This window comes from Monopterus albus, unplaced genomic scaffold (genome assembly GCF_001952655.1).
Source record: "Monopterus albus unplaced genomic scaffold, M_albus_1.0 scaffold161.1, whole genome shotgun sequence".
Classification (NCBI taxonomy): Eukaryota; Metazoa; Chordata; class Actinopteri; order Synbranchiformes; family Synbranchidae; genus Monopterus; species Monopterus albus.
The window spans coordinates 117,906-138,301 of record NW_018128041.1 but is presented as its reverse complement, the minus strand read 5'-3'; the positions used below and the strand labels follow the sequence as shown (position 1 = coordinate 138,301).

General features: G+C 41.0%; 2 protein-coding genes across 6 annotated transcripts in view; one reads left to right on the top strand and one right to left on the bottom strand.

Moving 5' to 3' along the window:
- Positions 1–1,151: 1,151 nt before the first annotated feature.
- Positions 1,152–13,026, bottom strand: igfbp2a (insulin-like growth factor binding protein 2a). The gene is made up of 4 exons (XM_020615259.1): positions 12,548–13,026; positions 3,443–3,624; positions 2,289–2,429; positions 1,152–1,821 (listed from the first exon to the last, which is right to left on the bottom strand). The coding sequence occupies exons 1-4, from the start codon at positions 12,942–12,944 to the stop codon at positions 1,663–1,665; spliced, it is 879 nt and encodes a 292-aa protein (XP_020470915.1). The 5' UTR covers positions 12,945–13,026; the 3' UTR covers positions 1,152–1,662.
- The window catches only part of stk11ip (serine/threonine kinase 11 interacting protein), a 35,673-nt gene continuing 28,128 nt past the window's right edge, over positions 12,852–20,396 (top strand). For 3 of the 5 annotated variants that reach the window (XM_020615257.1, XM_020615256.1, XM_020615252.1), the window contains exons 1-4: positions 18,944–19,087; positions 19,474–19,541; positions 19,904–20,106; positions 20,290–20,364. In XM_020615257.1, coding sequence (XP_020470913.1) covers positions 19,475–19,541; positions 19,904–20,106; positions 20,290–20,364 — 345 coding nt within the window. In that variant the 5' untranslated portion in view covers positions 18,944–19,087; position 19,474. Of the gene's footprint in view, positions 12,901–18,943; positions 19,088–19,224; positions 19,360–19,473; positions 19,542–19,903; positions 20,107–20,289; positions 20,365–20,396 lie in introns of those variants that run through there. The other 2 variants (XM_020615254.1, XM_020615255.1) reach the window with 2 other exon arrangements.

Genomic DNA, 20,396 nt, shown 5'->3' with positions numbered 1-20,396 from the left:
CAGTGCACTTGGCCAAAACTGTCCTTAGCTATTATTTTGCCACTGTCAGATAAGCCTTGTATGGTTCTGCTTTTTATGCATGCTCCTGAGTGTGTCCCTGTGTGTGTGTGTACACTGCACAGTACAGTATGTGCCATGGCCTTATATGTCTTCTTCAAAAAACTACTGTATAGTTTAAATTCTAACTACCCCAGTCAACCCAAGCTACTGTCCGACAAGCACGGTGCCATGTGTTTCCCTTCACAGCGTGCACACAAATCGGATGCAAAGGCCCTACATTGTGTATTTTTCCACATGTCGGGTCCTTACTGCCATCACACAGGCAAATCTGTTGGCCAACAGTGACTTGCTCTATTTGGGTTCATCCTGCGAAGAGCAAGGTTGCTGGGTCTGTATGTAAATTCAAGTGCCTTCTGCCCCATGCCACTTTGAATTCTTATTTGCATGCGGATCTATTGTGTTGTTGAATGGGGCATGCTCCAGAACTCAAGAGGAAAACAAGTTCAAGTTCAGGTGTGGTCTGAGATTTTTTTGTTTTTATGGTGTTCAGTTGGTGGCTGATGCAGATTATAAGAGGATCAATATTTTTGTTCAATAGTTCATAATTTGCTTAAGATCCTTTTTTAAAATATAATCTTAATGTTCTGTTAATGACTCTTAGCTCAGACATGACTTATGCCTAATGATTATATTGTGATATTAGAAGAGCTTTAACTGTGGCTCACCACCTCTCTCAATTTATTGATTCTAGCACTCATGTAAAGGCAACACAGTGACAGTTTGTTTAATGTGAACATTATGGTGGAATATTTATAAGGCATGTAATTGATGTACTCATTATTTTGTAATGACAAATTACTATTTAAATAAAGCTCCTGTACTCACAAAAATGCTTTTGTCATTGATGTGTAAACACATTCCTTGTACTCATCTGTGTCCACCTCACAAATATAAGTCCAGTCTTCTTTTAGCTTTGTTTTGGTCTCCAACAACATCTATGGGAAATATCTAGGTCTAAAGTTGGTAAATGGTAACACTCGATGCAGAGTGAGATGAGAGTAAGTCAGAACACCAAGGCAATACAACCACAGCACACCTGCAGGGAGTTCAGTTGTCTTCAAATAGAAACACAGGCACAAACTGAATTTATTATTATTTTAATAGCATCATATGTTAATCACTAGGCACTCTAAAGCCATGTCCTTCCTACTGCATGTACTACATTTCATCTTTAATACTGTGATTAAAAGCTAGGTGTATATGAAGCCTACAGCATAACATGAGGCATAACAATACTCTGCGAGCTAGGACACCAAAACACACCTAAAAGCACCAAATATGTTGAAAGCTTTTCATTTTTAAACATATAGAGTACAGAACAATGATAACAGAGCAAATGTGAGTGAAGTCACTGACACTCCAGCTGAGGTCTACTGATATTCTATGAGAAAAATGAGTCTTATCTTTACTGCTCCCCCTACAAATTATCTGCAGTCACATGCTGCGCAGCAAGATGAATCCTATCATTTAGTTCTTTTTGGTGGATAAGATTTCAAATGTCAGCATCATCAAATGAACACGTACCCGCAGAAAGATAATATATAGCTTACTCAAATGTTCTTTGTTCCCTTACAGTTTTTTTTTTAAATGTTTTATACCACACTATATCTGGCCCATGTCAGGGAGCTCCAGTTCCAGTTCTGTGAGATACTGGCTGCAGTTGGGATCGCCCCTCACAGTGGGGGCTGATGGGATAGCTCGACCCGTGTGAGGGTTGACGCACCAGCACTCACCTCTCTGACCATGGAGAGACATCTTGCACTGAAACACAAATGGCTCCAGTTTAGTTTATTTCTGGATGTTTGCTATCATTTTAGATAGATCTGGCCTACGTGTGCATATGAATGTAATGTCTGTGTGAAAATATACAGCAAATATGTCTAGAGATTTTGCAGTCCACATTTTTCGGTTTTATCCCATTTATTTTCCATAAGCACATTATTTAAATAGATATCTTTAAAATAAGAGTGAGTAATAGTTTTCTCAAAAATAAATGGTAAACAAACGATTTTTCCCCATTATAAATGATGTATTAAGGACAAAACAAATTCTCTTTCAGTCGACAGTCTGAGAACATTGGCATTAAAGGGGAAAACATCTGTTTTTGCTTTTTTTTTACTTGGAATTATAACAGATTTTTCCTTAAACTGGTGACAGTGGTGCTTTACCCACCTCAAGTGGAAAGACCCTCTGCTTACCACCCTGTTTACCAAATTGTCTGGAATCACCTGTTTGAGGTTATACTGCCCCCTCTTGTCACAGTTGGGTATGTGCAGTGCATACAGGTCTTCAAGGGGACCTCGGTTATCTCTGAAGGGCATCTTGGATATCCGCTCCAGGACTTGGTCGAGCTCCTGCTGACACTGAGTCTTGAAAACAACAAAAACAACAATAGTCATGTTTACAGACCCCTATAGCAGCATTTGGATGTGTCAGGAACATCAGGTTTCAGTGACAGATGGGTCAAATGCAGTTGGCCTCCAGCATCTGATCTTTTACATAACTTTTTTTTCTAAAAATCTAATTTTAAAGATGTCCAGACATTTAGTAACATCCATCCACACAATAAAAGACTCTTCCAAGATTCATCAACACTATGTGATGGCAAGGCAATCAGCACATGTTTGACAGGGAACATACTGTAAAATGCACATTCTGCACACAAACAGACTAACACATGATAAAGTTCAGGGGCCTTCTATAATGAGCACATGAATCATAGTTTTTGCTAGTAATGAATAATTATTCCTACCAATAACCTCAGGTTGCCTCACAGTTTACTGCAGCCAAATCTCTTGTTGAGGCTCTCACAAAGTTTCTAGTAGAATGATGACCTTTAAATCATCTTAATGGCAGATGGGAAATACTATGATTTTGGTCAGAAAGACCCAGAGTTCACTTGTGAGTCCTGTCTCTGGGAGGGAGAGCAGATGTATTTAGGGTCAGGAAGTATCTGCCTTTTGATTACAATAAATGGTGGCAGATGGTGGGAGAGTTTGACTGAAAGAAAAATGAAGTGGGACCATTTTTTTTATCTGTGCCTTACCAGTTTCACTTTTCTTAAAATGCTTATTTAGTCTTTTCTATATTTCCTTTTTAGCATTTGAAATGACTATCACACTTTTAAGCATTAACTGTGCTTCAAATCATCATCAGCTCTTGCACCAGAGGGAGGCGACACTGCACTCTTCTTTTCCATTCCTCAGTAGCCTGTGGAGCTGCGTCTTCTTTACACAATCCAGCTCTATATATGAAACCTGTCTGACAAATAATTATTCAAACCAACTGATTTTTCTTCAGCATAATCATTAGTAACTTTCCTCCTGGTTTTAAAAGCTCTTTCCAAGTTCCCCTATAGGACAAAAGGTCGGCTATGTCTCACCTGTCTGTGCCAAGTAGGTTTGACCTCTTCCACCTTGTTGGTCTTCATCTTGGCCTTCATCTCCTGTCTGTGCTGGCGGACGGCGCTCTCCTTGGGTCCCAGCCAGGTGGCTTCTTTCGTGGGCTTCCGTATGGCCGGGACCTCACTCACACCGAGCTCAGGCAGTGACTCCACAGTCTCACCTGCAGATGTGGAGACACCACATCAAATCTAAATAAAAGGATCCTACATTTCTACAGTATTGCCAAACTATTCTGACTTAGATTACACTATAAACAAAGTTCTGCCAACAAGAATGTGTTACAGGGTCAAAAAATTAGATAGTACATAATTTTAACATCTTGCTCACTATGATGGACATTTAAATGCATTCAACCTGTGAATTTTCATGATGCCCTCTTTGTGCACCCTCCTGCCTACTTGCCATGATTTTGCTAATGGATTGGGCATTTTAGGGGCTGAGAGTGAGGCACAATAAGCTCCAAACTGCACAGATCATTTTTCAGAGTGATAAAGTGTGAGCTAGTCTCCTGTTTTTGGAAATGACTAGACGGGCGTCTACCAGCTGCAGAGGTGACCCTGACCCTGCAGCCTGAGCTCCTTGAGGAAAGTAAAATGACAGCTTTTGCTGCTTTTTGACAGACTACAGAGAAAAATGCAAGAATTGTCACACAATATTGAGAAGTCCTTTCTCTTCTGATCATACTTATAGCATGCTGTAAGTGTTATTTCATAAATATGATGAAAATGCAAAGTGAAAATAAAAGTTTCTTTTTTAGGTATTTTGTGGTGGCTGTGAACATTTTTATGCAATTTAATAAACTTCCCCCTTTGTATTTATTTGCTTTTTATTTTTGCTGCATGCATGGGGAAAAGGAGGGGAACAAGAGAAGGTTTGGGAGGGAAACAGAATGGAAAGAATAGAATGTTCTGTATTTTTTGTTCTTCCCACTGTGTTTAGTGATTGGATCAAGAAGGTGAACTGCCAACTTGAGGAAGGCTGTCATCTGATCTAGTTTACCTGAGCCCACCAGGATCTAAAAGCTGGCAAATGAGGTCAACTCTTTCAGCTGCATGATTGTTTTTTTATTTTGGCACAATTTAAGGCTTCCACACAGCACAACCTTTACACCCATGTGCTGCTTTCTAATGTTTCTACCCCCCAATGTTTTTTAGATTAAGGTTCATATTTGTGTGGGTATGTTTATTTTGTTTGTGGCAGTTTTGCAACAACTGTTTTACTACAGAAAATGTTGGGGTGGAAGCTATGAAGTGTCCAAACTCTCTGAAATGCATCAGCACAATCACTGAGTCACCTTCCTTTCTCACAGAATTGTGCAGCTCTGTTAACAAGCTTGTGAGCTTAGAAATGTTGGCCACTGCTGAATTTTATCCATAGTCAGGTTTCCATGGTTTCTTTGTGGCAACTAATGAAATCCTGAGAAGATGATAGTGTTGATAAATAAAAAATTGATCTCAACAGGCATTTAAGGTTCTCATATCTCTGGTCTTGAAGAATACAGGACAAATTCAACCTAAAACAGAGATCCTCAATGAATGATCTCACAAAGATACACTCCAAATCAAAACTTGACCCAGGACCCCAATGAGACTGAGTCCCAGTTTGCCGTGTCAAGTAGTGGCTAAAATATCTACTATCTGAGTGGATCCAAGAAGAGCTAGTATACATTAAAAGGATGTTATAATGTGACACCCAGTATCGTGACAGCCAAAATTGCATCAGCAAAGTCAAGATGACTTCCATTCCTGTACAACAATAAAGAGAAGAAGGTCAGTTGTCCATGGTCTATGGGAAAAACACTTATAGAACAAAACATTTAGCTACAGTCATGTAGCAAACTTTCCACTGCTCTTAAGAAACAACAAACACTGCATGCACTGTTTCTGGCCATATCATAAAACCCTATGGTCATCCACTGAGTTCCTCCAGGCACTTTTCATTGGCTTTGACCATCCCCTCTCTCCTCAGAGTCTTGTTAAACAACAACCTAAAAAAAAACTCTATTCAAACAGATGGAGCAAACAATATGAGAGGCCATCAGGTCCAACCCAACATGCTGTTTCTGACAACAGAGCATATTTTGGAGTTGAGGGCTGTCAAGGCAGGAGTGGAGGAGTGTCGCTCCAAACCAGCTTATTGTAGATGTGAAAAAAATGTAATTATACAAATTCCTGAGAAGCAACATGATCACAAAAAAGCTCAAATTTCACCTCTGCAATACTTCACTTGACACCTGAAGAAAAGAAGGGATATTAGCACAGGCAGTAGGCAAGGTCAAATAGTTGGGCAGTGAGTGATTACTTCAAAATTATGTAAGGGTCTAGCTGTAGCGTGCAGACTTGTTGAAAGGTGTTCATAGGAAAGAGAATAAAAGTGAGTGTGTTACTGGTGGTGGACTTCAGAGGCACTCTCTGCACTCTGCAAGAGGTAAATTTGACATCCGGTTGAAGAATATGATTAACAAAAGGCCTAAGAGAAAATGGGAGAAAGGAAATTCCAAAAGAAGCAATAACAAGGTGCTGGCGTCTTTTGCCATTGGAGAGATCTGGTGTTGTTGGACTTCAGCTTCCCCTGTGACGCTCCACCATGCACTCTTTGGCTGGTCTTTGAAGACTGAGTTTCTTCACAAAAGAGGCAAAAGTCAACTGAAATCAGGTGTGTGCTCTCATGTGTGTGTGCATGCACGCATGATGCACAGATAAACACACAACACACTCAGGAATACTGGGAGGTGGGGTGCCTTTTATTTTGCTGTCTTACATAAGCCCCACACTATCCAAGTTCAATATTACCATCACTCCCTTTCTTCTAAGGAAACCTGAGACGTTCACTCCAACACAGAGTCTGGATGCACAGAGACATTCACATGAAGGGACTATTTATAAGTAGTGAAACCAGCAATCTACTGTCTTGAAGGTGCACATGCATACACAAACGCAGAGGGTCAGGACTCCCCTTTCAGGGGGTACTAGGCCTTTGCAGTACAAGTCTTTCCACAGTGGTGGGCTGGGGATCAGCAGTATCAACAGAGCAGCAGGCCTACTGTTCACTCTACTGCTTGAGTTAATCCTCACACAATGGTCCAAGAGGCTTTCTTTCTCAATGTCAAATTCTCAGATGGTACGAAGGTCAGGAGTGTCATGTCTGATTCAGGTCAGCTGAGCGAATAGCAGACTTGTGGAGAATGGAATGATAGAAAAAGGAACGACTTTAAAGCTAACAACCTGTTTTGTTTCAGGTGGGGTTATGCAAGAAAAAAACTGATTTGCATTCCATTGCTATACAACCCTGTGCATTGTTAGAAATTTTTAACGAGAGTTGTTGATGCATTACAGTGTGTTATAAATTGTCCCTATTCAGGAAGTGCATTGGACCATCCATAAAATTCCATACTTTTATCTTCTAAAAAGGAAATAACATCATGAATATGTATGATGTGTGATTTATCTCTTATGTCTTTGCAGACATTTGTATGACAATCTTAATCTAAGATGTGACTTAATTCTATAGACATCTCCTGTAGTAACTCAGCTAAGATAACCTAAAGCCATCTGTCAATAGTCAATATAGATTTGCACAAAGGTACTCAAACTGCACACAGACATTCTATTTTTCCCAGTTCACTTCTTACCACAGCTTTAAGGGTAATATGCCACTTAAGACATTAATGAAGGCACCACCTAGAGTAGCTGCTGTCTTTCACCCATTACAAGGCCTAGTGGGATTACAAACACAAACTCAAAGTGCATGTGCAGAGTGCAGCTATGTTTACCTTCCAGGCTTTCTGGCCAACTACGGTCATCTAAAAGCAGGTTTTGGACAGGCTCTGGCACGTAGGCAAGGCATCTCGCTCTCTATCAACACTGCTGGGTGAAATCTAAGGTGATTGTACAGGACCTAAACTAGGACATGAACTGAGACAAGCTGGAACACATCAAACATGTAGGGCATTACACTGACAATCAGTCTGAACAGCTTGGGCAGGGATATGAGGGATGTGGGTGGACAGAAACTTCAAAAGCTCTTGGAGATTAAGAACCTGGATTTTAGCCACCATCTTATTACAACAATGATGTGTCCTTCGATGGCTCCAAAATGTCCAACATCCATGTTTTAAGGTGATGCCCACTCACAGAGGTTTTTAAATGTTTTTGCATGAGATATCTTCAAACTACAGACTATTTCTCCTACTATCTAGTTAGAAAAGTAACATTAAAACTGATATTCCAGGGTTTTTATCTGATGATGATGATGATGATGCAGGTGACAACAACATAAGAAAAGGCACTAGGTTGGAAAAGAACTCTGGTTAGAAGGGATTGCCATAATGAATCCTATGACTTGTATGATTCCCTGAGTTTTCTTTTGTACTACCATGCCCAAGGATGTGGGTGAGTGAGCATGGAGTTTCTAGAGAACCTGAGCATTGCTTGCTTCAACCCACACCTTCCTCAGTTCCATTGTTAGTGGGAAGACAAGGGAGAACTGAAAAACTGCAACCACACATTTTTGGACAGGTAAAAAAAAAAAAAAAAGGTTTCAGAGGTTAACGTATATCTACAGTATACTCAAATATTGTATGTTTTATATGTGAAGCTTGGACGAAAGTTCAGTAAGAAAGATCTCTTCCCTCACATTCCACTTGTCCACAGTGGATTGACGTGGGCTGTTAATTTCAGGCCACTTTTTCTCTGCCATCTGCTTCCCCACTCTGTCAAATGTTCTTCCACCTTCTGTCCTCATGCCATCTTATCTGACCAAGTGCCTGCTCAAGGGGGATTTGTTGGTTTTCTCTCTATAACACTGTCGGGTCTAGACCTTATTATGCCTCGAGATAACTTAGATGATTTGGCATTACACACATACATCAAACTGAATTACTCCAAACCATCACCAGCATCTAGACTCCAAGGGATCATTAGATCTTTTGTCTTCATGTGGGCCTAATGAATATATGCGTCACATCACAGGAGTCTAATTGCCAAAACAAATTCACTCTGTTGCTCAACACAATAAATTAAGTTATTCTCATTCATTTGATCTCTTCTTATTGAAATGTATTTGGCATACTTTATACAAAAATATATCAAGGAAATATAGTATTAACTTAAAAATGTCCATTGTTATTTCAAGATGTCTTATTGAAACTGATAATGAAAATTATAGAAACATCACATAATATAGGAGCTTTTACTTTTTTAATCTCATCATTTAAAAATATTGAAACTCGTTCAGAAACTGTCCCTCTTCCCTGCAACATCCCTCCTGGGTCAGGAACATTTCAGACAGTGTTTGCATTGTCTTATATCCCCCTTGACCAGAAAGGAGGGTGGGAAGATATTTTTGATCTCAATAGGCACGAGGAGATTCTTGGCATGGGTACACATGAAGTTGACGCCCGGGGGGGAAGATGGCACAAATGCCCTTGTTTTTGGAGTGTGTGCGGAGAGGATTATTGAGGAGTTATTTCAGTCCTATGGGCTCCGTCTGGACGCCCCCACAGGTACAAAGGAATGCTCTTGTTAGCTAACAATGTTATTTCAGCAGCCAGATGGCACAGGAGGTTTTTCCACTTCATCTTCCTCTCTGTAACAGCTTTTATAACAGCACTGATAGAAAAAAAAAAACTCTTTCAGGTTTATGCCAAAACCATCAACATTACACTTTGAACATGTAAAACTGACTCTGGATATGTTTGGGCAACATTAAGTCTAAAGCAAAAGGTTGAATTGAGGATTAACGCCCATTCATGGGATCTCATGCCAAAGAATGGGCACCATTGCCTTTGTATCGTTTTTTTGTCATTCAGGTGACATTTCAGCAGCTACAGTAAGTATGCGCTTCATTAATCAGCTTCCCTTTCAAGATCATACACTATACGGTATGGTCCCAGTCAAAACAACTAAATGCATCTGATTTGATGAGAGGAAACTTTATTTGGGTCCAGATTTCTGTGGGAACAGAATATCCAGTGATACTGTACATAAACAGAGGGGGTAGTGGGAAACTTGTGGGTGTAAGTTCTGAATAAGGAGACTTTTCAGCTATCAAAATTTCTGCTGAAACCATCCCAAGATACTCATTACCTTGTAAAAATTGTAGATTTTAAGTTGCATGTTTTAAAAAAAAAAGCACTTACAAAAAGAAATGCCATGGCAGAGTGCAAATGTCTGATACAAATATTAAAAACTCAAAATAGAGTGGGCTTCACAGGACATACTGTGCCACTATGTTGCCCTTAATTTGGTCTGATGTTTGAGAATGTTCTCTGTGTTCATCAGTTACTTCTGGAACATAATTAGTTCAAAACTACTTAGTGACAGGATTGTAAATGTGATTTTTTTCAGGCTATATCACTGAAAACACACGTTCAATTCTCACTGCAGTTGCCTGCAGTGTAACACATGCAGACAATCATGCAGCATGCATAAACAAACAAATGTGCTTAAGGCACAGGGGGGAAATAAGAGTGCACAAGATTTGGTTTTGGTTTTATTCAACTTAACCAGTTTCATATTTTCATGTTTTCATTGCCAGTGTTCAGCTGGTGGATCCACATGTCTGCGTGGTCTCATGCGAAGCCTGCCTGGGCACCACTGAAATATCACCGACTATTTGCTGAATTAGGATAGTCACAGTAAGAGCTCCCATCTGCAAGCCCAGCTCTGCAGCTCCAGATAAAATCAATGTCATCAGCAATGTAACCTTCAAGGTGTACTGAGAGAGCTTTAAAATACTATATGGAAGTCTGACCTTTAACCTCTCTGCTGTTTGTAGCTGGGTTCCAGGAGTTTAGAGGGATTTTACTGCTGCTGTTAGAACTACTCTGGATAATCCAGATCAGATCAATTTTTGTTCTATAAAACCTGTATAAATATCAACTCTAGCAAGATATAGTGTACTTTCCTTGTTAGAGGTTTCATTTTTTTAATGATAAAGGATTGGATTAAAATAAAATAGAAAAACAGAACTTAAGACTCTTGGGGTTTATAAATATCCAAATAAAGCAGCTGTAGTGTCTCATCCATGGTTCTCTACCCAGGGTGTCAAATGTGTCCAAGAGTCACTGCTCCCCAAGCTCAGCTGAACACAACCATTTGGTTATTGTTTTATAAACAGCCCCTTTTTTAATCTAATTTACAGATTCATTTCTTCAACAAAAGAGATGCAATAGACAGTAGCCAGAATGTTAATGTTCGCTCTCAGTCTTCCAACAACCCCTGTGAGCTGATTCCTATCAGGGATTTCATTGCTTCCCTTTTTTCCCTCTGCATCTTACAAGAATTTATTACAGGAAATCAATTTTGTGTAGCCTCAAACGGGACCAGATGAAAGCAGGAGACTGACTGTAATCATCTGTAACACCAACAGTAAGTTCATAATGCCTCATTACAAAAACTGAAGAGTACAAATGGGACATGAGTAAATGGGCAACACATTTTTGATTCGGTATTATGTGAGTACATTTTGAATTGAATCGAAGTTTTGACTCAAGAAGAAGAAGTTTTTGCGACTTGTTCAGCCCCACTTTAATGAAAACTATCTTTTTCTTTCATCTCTTGATCTTAAGAAATTTGCAAACTCCACTGCAACACTACTTCTCTTTCTGTTTGCTTCTATCTGCAGCAGCAAGGCTTTTATCCAAAATTCTGCATTCTGCCTTTAGAGCCAATTTCTAAGCTTTTAGTCTTTTTAAACACATCCAACTCCACATCTAACAAAAAATCTGCAATATCTAACAAACTGCCTTCTTGCAAAGCAAACCTTTACATGATGTGTCCATGTAGTTTGCTGTCTTGTTTTATAACTCAGCACTTCATATGTATTAGTTGTCTGTTATTTTCTGGATGGGGCTATAAAAATAAACATTTCCAACCAAAGGTTGCTATACATCCTATAAATGTGGAATTAAGGCATTGACATAGTTGATTATTACATTTTAGGCAAAATGTGTTGTCAAGCATTTTGACCTTTTGTCTGTGTGCTAGACAGTCCTTACAGGGAACAGTCTTACTCTCAATGCTGTCAGCAGTAGTTTCTCTATATTCCAGGGTTTAGTGCCAAAATAAACGTGTCAGTCTGGAGGTAAACTGACAAAGCTCAGGTTTGGAAATAAGTAGAAATCATCCCGACCGGCCCTACAGGACACTCCTTGCCTGTGCGCAGTTGCTCCCTCAAAGTTTGCCATTTAATGAGGTGCTCTACTTTTCTGCTTCTCTGTGACTTGTCTTTGTTTAAAAACAAACCAAAGTCCTGCTGTGTCCAGTCTGCATGACACTGTCCTCATCCTGTACATACATCCAGTACATTTTCCAGGTAGACAACCCAGTAACTGTCACTAGCAGTTCATAGTCTGGTCAAAAACTAAAGTCCACTTTTCCAATCAATGCAGCATTCCTCCCGCTGTCTCTCTGTTTCTTTCTCTCCACTCCCCTGTGGAAATGTCAACAACAATACTAAGATGTTTTCTGTGTCCATCCCACTGAGTACAACTTATGGGGATTTTGCAGGCCACTACCTTGTTCTCTGTTTTACAGGCATATTTTTGAAGGGATGATGGGAAAGACTGAAGGGCCAACTGTTTGGAGCACTGCTGTGGTTAACTTGGTCCTTTTGTTTCTCTCTCCCCATGCACACCAGGATGGTTTACAACGCTTTAAGCGGGTCTATTAAACACATACCTTGACATGGGTGTAAGAATACCTTATGGAAATATAAATCATGTCTTCTCTACAGTAAAAGGTAAGACATTTTACAACTCAAATGTCCCGTCAAAGACAAGAGCAATATACTAACGGCTTTAAAATGGCTCCAAAAGGGCTGAGATTCACACAGCAAACTTTAAAAAGAAGCACTGTAGACATAAAAGCAAAGCTATAGGTAATATCATAACAGTCCCTTCGGAATATTATGCAATAAAGCGCACAATTGTCACTAGAACTCCACTATTGAGTAACAGTCCCTCTATTTGGGCTGAGCCTTACTTGGCAATGCAGTATTTCTACACTATCCCTCAAGCTGCAGTCTAGACAGCGTCATTAAAATTTGATAGAAGAAGAGCAGGTTCCATTAAACTGACTGACCGCTGGTTTGCTCCCGGTTCTCCTGGCTGTAAGTGGTCGTCTCAGTGGTGTCCACTTTGCGCCGACACTGCCCCTGTCCCTGCATCAGTTGCTGCAGGGGAAGCTCCGAGTCGGGTGTCGGGTAGCATCGTAGATCGGTGGAGCACCTCGGGGTGTAAACGCCGCACATCTCACCCTCTTGCCGGGCGCACACGGGGCAGCACCCGCAGCCCGGTTCGCGCACAATCTCCGCGCAAGTCTCGGTGAGCTTTGGGCACAGCGCCTGGCGCTCCGCGGTGCAGCCCGGGCAGCGAAACACCATCTCGGCCAGGGAGGCACCGGCGACAGCCGCGAAGAGGATCAGCAAACTGCAGGTAACGTACGACAGCATTGTTATAGGCATGTGGTTTTTGATCATTATCACGGGGCTACGAAAGAAAATCCCAAGTGAAAAAATGGTGAAAAAATGTGCATGCAAACAGGTGAAGCCGGGGCTGGGAGGTCTGCTGGGTCCTACGAATTCCCAGGTTTGCTCTCAGGGCCACATTTGGGTGTTAATTTAGGATTTCTGGCAGAAATTACAAAGAATATTCAAAGGGGATAGTGCTATTTTGCTCATTATATATTATTTTATTTGGCTTATATAGGCCAGAATAATTTCCTTAAAAGTTTACATTGCCTGAATTTGTAGCACTGGCCCAGTGTTCCCTCATAGGGGACAGTCACACAAATAATGGACTAGATCAGACTTGAACTTGTTGTCCTTATGTATTATTTTATAATATCCTCAAAATTTGGTTGATATGAACTGTTTTTGGAGTCTGTCTATCTATCAGATGGAGGGCTCTCATCTCACTGGGTCTTGATGTGATCTCCTACATGATTTCTGACTCTAGCATTTTTGGCAAAGTATTTAAGACAGCAGTCCACCAACAACACCGCCATCTTCATCACCGCATCATAATCAGATAAGATAATCAAGCACAGAAATTAACTGTGGCTGATATGTCCACTGACAGTCAACAAAAAAATCACCAGCAGCTACCAACTCTCCTGGCGGAGTGCACTATGCACGTTTATAGCAGCAGGCCTCCAGCGTTGAGGTGTTGTGCTTGTCCACCAAACAAGCTCCTATTAACCCTGTCTAGTGTGGTGGACTACTCTGTTTATCCAAGGGCCGAGGAATAGAACTCCCATGTGTAATTTTATTCTGCAGATATAGATGCAGATTATTTAGTTGTGTGGGTGCCCCTTTATTACTATTTGGCTTTATTCAAGGTCGGCATCCTAGCTCACCTTAGGGGCAGAGAGGGTGGGAAAAAGGGCACACTTGAAGCTGTCTTGTCTTGGAGCATGAGTCAGGGGAATGACCAGAGAGCTGTTTGCACATAGAACCTTGTATGTCATTTTATGAAACCATGGATTGAATACAAGCCTGGGGGTGAGGATTTGTGTCTGGCATAGCCACTAGCCAATTGGCCTGACAGGCCACAGTATCTGCCCATGTGTGCAAAGTAATCTCCACCAAGGTCACTTACTTAAATTCCTCCCCGTGGAACTGTTAAGAAAATACAAACTCTGGATAAACTCCACATTGATAGAGGAAGGTACAGGATCACTGATGGACTGAGGACACATACAGTACATGTACCTCAGCGAGTATAAACAGAGTCTTCTTTGCAAGAAATCATCTCCTTATTACAGTAAAATAAGCCCCCAAAACTCTGCACAGCCTTGTAACCATATTATAACACCGTATTTTAATCTCTATTTTGCATTCATTATATAAGCACCTAATTTTCTGAGATGTGTTAAGTGTGACAATTATTTTCCATCTTGTGAAGCATTTGTAACATGTGCACAATGATTTAAAGAAGAATTAATGGCATATTGTTATATATGATGGCTTCTATTATGTTATCGAACATTCATTTTCTGTTTAGGCAGCAGTTATGAATGCTTCATGATGAATTAGAGTTACTGACAAATACATGAATAAACAATTAAAAATGACCTTAAGTCTGTGTACAACTACATCATATTGATATAAATGTTCATATACTACTTATAAATAATTAACAGTGACTGTTTTAGCAAAGTCAGAGATCATGTAATATAATTCACGCAGGAGGGAAACCACTGTTAACACTAAGCGAGTGACTATAAATGAATAAACAACTAAATATCTAAATGGAAACACATTGCTCAAGTAAAATGTTGCTGTAAAATGTTCAGTCCAAAATAACCTCTCAGAATGGGCCATATATTTTAGTCCTAATCAATCTAGTGGTGACATAAACGACTTACAAGGCTATTCATGTTTGTAATGCTGCACATTACCCAGCTAATTTTGAGCTGGTAACAGCAAAGCCTCACAGCAGGCCAGCGGGAAGACAACTGTGACAACAGCCTTCTTAAAAGGCAGAATGGTCTAAATACTGTAGTGTCCTAGAAATCCACTTTACCTTGTGTTCTAAGGAGCAATTTTGGTTCTATGCTTGCTTCTTATAAACTGAAACAAGTCCCTAAAGATATTCTGTTGTTCATTTTTCAGGCTATGATAATGGATTAATGCACTTTTTAGTGTTTGGCTTTGATAAGTCAATTAAGTCTCACTTTGCTTGCACAATTGATTGGATAAATAGAAGCAACAAGTAGTGGCATGGGCTGGAAAAGTATTTATCATCTGTATAGTAGGCCTGTATGAAATGAAGTTACATTCAGAACATAACACATTTCTGAGGAATTTGAGATTTTAATGATCATGTGTCACACACATGCAAGGTCAGTGATAACTAACTTTAAAACTGTTATTTGAGTGTAATACTATGGATTCAAATTACAAGTAACGGACAGGTACATTAAGCTTATAGAACACTAGTGCAATGGGATAAAATGGAATGAAACGGTGCAGAATAAAAAGATAAGTTACATTAGTGAACAGTTCAATGGATGTAAATAGTGCAAAGATAAAGATAAATATACAGTATCTGCATATGAACAGTATGCAAATGAGTACAGAGCAGTATTCTGTGAGTAGAGTATGTGCAAATTACCAGATCACTTCAGTTTTACAGGTAACAGAAGTGTATTGCATTAGTCCTGGGAGGAGAGATGAGAAGGGGTGAGGTGTGTGAAGTGGTATAGAGGAAGGCAGTGGGGGGTCAACGGGGGACGGAGTTCAGTAAGGAGACAGCTGTGGGGAAGAAGCTGTTCCTGAGTCTACTGGTTTTGGTCCCGAGGCTCCTGAAGCATCTCCCAGGGGGCAGGAGGTCAAACAGTTTGTGAGCAGGGTGAGAGGAGTCCTCGAGAATGCTGCGAGCACGTCAGAGACAGCGTTCCCTGTGGACACCGTCAAGGCTGGAAGTGGAGTCCCTGTGATACGCTGGGCAGTTTCCACCACCCGCTGCAGTGCCTTGTGGTCGGACACAGAGCAGTTTCCATACCAGACTGTGATACAGATGGTCAGGATGCTCTCTATGGCGCAGCGGTAGAAGTTCACCAGGATGGCTGAAGACAGGTGGTTCTTCTTCAGTGCCCTCAGGAAGAAGAGGTGGTCTGGTGGGCCTTCTTAATCAAGCTGCGGGTGTTGGTGATCCAGGACAGAACCTCTGAGATGTTGGTCCCCAGGAATTTGAGGCTGGAGACACGTTCAACAACCATCCCATTAATATGGATGGGGTCGTATGTGCCTACTTTCCCCCTCCTGTAGTCCACAGTGAGCTTCTTGGTCTTGTCGGTGTTAAGGAGCAGGTTATTGTCAGCGCACCACACAGCCAGGTGCTGTACGTCCTCCCTGTAGGCTGACTTATCATTGTTGCTGATAAGACTGATCACCGTGGTGTTGTCTGCTAACTTGATGATGGTGTTGGAGCCGTGCACAGGCCTGCAGTCATGGGTGAAAAGGGAGTAGAGGAATGGGCTCAGCACACAGCCCAGTGGTATGCTGGTGTTGAGGATAATGGTGGAGGAGCAGGTGTTGTCTGACCTAACATGCTGAGGCCTGTTGGTCAGAAAGTCCAGAATCCAGTTGCAAAGGGAGGTGCTGATGCCCAGGTCACCAAGTTTGATGGTTAACTTGGAGGGGATGACCATGTTAAATGCTGAGCTCCACGAACATCATTCTTGCATAAGTGTTGTTGTTGTTGTGCAGTGCTATGGAGACTGCGTCCTCCATGCTCCTATTCCTGTGGTAGGCAAATTGGTGGGGGTCGAGTGTGGATGGAAGACAGGTCATTAGTCATGCCAGGACCAGGCGCTCGAAGCACTTCATGACAATGGGTGAGAGTGCTATAGGGCGGTAGTCATTCAGGCATGCCAGGGTGAAATGTTTCAGCACTGGTCACAATGGAGGTGGTTTTGAAGCATGTCGGCACAACTGTTTGGGCGAGGGACAGGTTAAAAATGTCTGTAGAGATGCCAACAAGCTGTCCTGCACATGCCCTGAGCACACGTCCAGGGATGCCGTCAGGGCCAGCAGCTTTGCGTATGCTGATCCGGCTCAGAGCAGCATACATGTCAGTGGAGGTGAGTGAGTATCAAGTGAACTTGTTGTCTCGGTTGAAGCAAGCATAGAAGTCATTTAGCTCATTGAGGAAGGAAACATCTGTGGTTGTTGGGGTGGATTTGCCGGGCTTGTAGTCACTAATGACACAGATGCCCTTCCACATAGATCATGGGTCGGAGTTTGTAAAGTGTTCCTCGACCTTTAACTTGTAGTGGTGCTTGGCCTTCTTGATGCCCCTTCTCAGGTTTGCCCTGGATAAGCTGTAGGCCCGTGCATCACCAGATCTGAAGACAGAGTCAGCAGGAGCTGCACCTTCTTGTTCATCCATGGCTTCTGATTTGGGTACGTGGTGACCTGTTTCTGGGTTGTGAGACTGTCAATGGTAGTGTTAATAAAGTCCAGCACAGAGGAAGTGTAGGTGTCAATGTTAGTGCTAGTTTTCCCGCATGCACAGTTAACCAACAGTGCATGAGTGCAACATGCAACATCTTACTGAATGGAAATGTTTACCAAATTACAGTACATAAATCCTTACATGGAAATCTATGCATAACAAGTCACAAGTCGGAGTGTGTTTTGTGTGTCTGTCCCACGTGTTAGTCTGTTTGCTGTCTAGCAACAAGTGATGTGTAAATTAGGAAAATTTTTGCTTTATTTGCTCATGCAAATCTTTGCAAAGAATCTCTTATGGAGCCATAGAGTTACAGTATTCCCAAATGAAACAAGATAAGACCTGCGAAAACTGCTCACCTGAAGTGGTGAGTAAATGTGCAGGTTTACAGTTATAGAGTCCAGACATTAAAGCTCTCAGCCTAGCAATATGCTAAGTGTCAGAGGTATACTGACACTGAAAGGCTACTGTTTTACCTATAACAATGTTGGGATCGCCACCATCTTAGCAATAACATTTAAGAGATGTATCTTTCATGGTGTCCCCTGAAAATCTTAAAATCTTCTTTCTATTGCTGCTGACTTGTTTGTTGCAACATCAAATGAACATGAAGTCTGACATTTTATTACAAGTTGGCCTGTGGGCTGTTTTGCATGATAGCTGAGTTTTTGTACATGTAGCACCAATCAAAACTGTTTAATCTGCTTTATTCAGAAATTATTTTCTGCAGCCATGCAAAGTGACCCTAAATCACACTCACTCCATGGCCAAGCAAATGTGCAGCTTTGCCTTTATTATTGGTGTCATGACTAGGTTAGAGTTTGACCAATATCTGCCAGCAGGCGTGTGGTGTGAGCTGATCAATTTGACAGCTGACATTTATTAAAACCTCAGCCACAATGAATTGTATACTTTTCTGCTTGGGTATTAAAAATTGCAAAGCACAAAAGCTTTAATATTGCCCTTTAAAGGGTCTGAACATGAAAGATGTGACACATTGTTAGGTTTTATGGATGAAATATGGACCATTTGCTTTGACTGGAGACATAGTAAAAATGTATATGTAAACTACTAATGCATAACACCCTTCTAGCTTTTCCAAGATATAAAAGGTTGGATGAATTAAGAATCTTTTTCACTTGCAATCATGGATGTGTGTGTATATGTTCCGTGCTCTTTGCTAGAGTGCACCACCCAGTGGCCAGCTGCAGTTTTATCAACCCACAATAAAGAAACAGCATAAAAATGTACTAATTTAGTGTGGTTTGGGGGTGAATCTAATTTTAAAGAATGAACTTTATTTGAATATTATAGCTGCCAATATAATATGAGACAATACTTATCAAGCAGTTTTGGTGAGGAAAACATATGGTCTAAAAATGGCCCTTTCTTTGTTACGAGGAATTAAGCTCTAATTATAGGCACCAATGGGGCAAAAATTAATTAAAAACTAATTATTGCATTATGGGACGTGCAGAGGCAGCGTGTTTTCTGGATTGAACATCATTTATGGTATATCAGGGCCACCGTAGGCGTCTCGTCATGTGACACAAAAAATGTCAACATCACTGTGTGCTGCATTAGTATATCAAAACGCTACTACATGATCTTCGTTTCTGTTTATCTGCAAAGCTTAACATGTTTTTTTTACTGACCTCTTGAAGTAAGAACCTGATGTTAAATCTCTATTTTTGGCTGTCATTATCGAGATGTGTCGTTTTAGCTTAGCTACATTAACTGCGGAAACGTTATAGCTGCGGCAGCTTGTCGTTACGTTTTGAATGCTAATATTAGCCAGTGTTCCTGTAAAGGGAAACTGAAATCAAAGTACAATGTCACATCAACAAAATGTTTGTTTTGATAGAGTTGCGTCGTGAGTTTGCAGATGTATTCTCAGTTACAGTGTTACTGAAAGCTTAAGGAACAACTGAAACTGCAAGTTCTCTTTTTTAAGGAAAGGTTATACAACAGCTGCTAAGAGGCGCTGTTTATTTCTGCTGGTACAGTATATAGTCGTGCTAACATTTTGCTTTGTTTGAAACGTTACAGGATGGATGTATCTCATTCTGGTCAGTCTTCCCTTGTATACAGATTGGCCACACTCCTCCGAAATGATGGTATGTTGCTTGTGCTCTTACACTACTGTATACCACAAGTGTTGTTAAATACCGCAGCGGTTTGGGAGACAGTGTAATGCCGAGTGTATCAGGGCTACATGTCATCCCGTACATCTCAGCCAAATTAGTAGTAAGGTGGTCTGTTTTTAATGTTACTGTTTTTGTGTGGACCCCAGAAAAATGACCTTTTGTGGAAGCTAATGGGATCCAAAGATAGAATAAAGAATAAGGCGCGTTAGACGACACTTGATCTCGTAATACAAGGTCATACTTGTTATAACAAAATTGTAAAAACTTGCTGTGGATTTAAATTAGCTGCAACATTTCTTAGACACATATGAGTTGTTTCTGTCATCCTCCAGGTGACCTGGTGCTGGATGGCAGCAGCACACTGTCCTTGCTGGCAGCCAGTTTGCAGCAGCTCACCAGGTTGTTTGAACAGCACTTGCTGTCTAGGAGCCAGCAGCGAGGCTTCCTGGCACTGCCTTCCCATCCTGCTGACACAGCCTTCCTGCTACAGTTGCAGTTCCTGTTTGATGTCCTGCAGAAGACTGTTTCTCTCAAGGTGGGCTAGGAGATTCAAAATTGGGTCAGGTGGTCTCCCGTTACCTACAGCATTTGTACCTTGAAAAAGTCTCTGGTGTAAATACAGGTCACTATCACTTACATATGTATCACCTATAGTCTTGTTTGTTTTCCTGTTTACAACATGTGCATCTGATGTATTTATTTATTTTGTATAATGCAGCTCATCAACCTGCCAGAAGTGAGACTTCAGTCTGTGGTGAAAATCTTCCCATTCAAGTCTCTGAAGTATTTGGAGGTAGAGTTTGAATCCTGACAACATTAATTCCT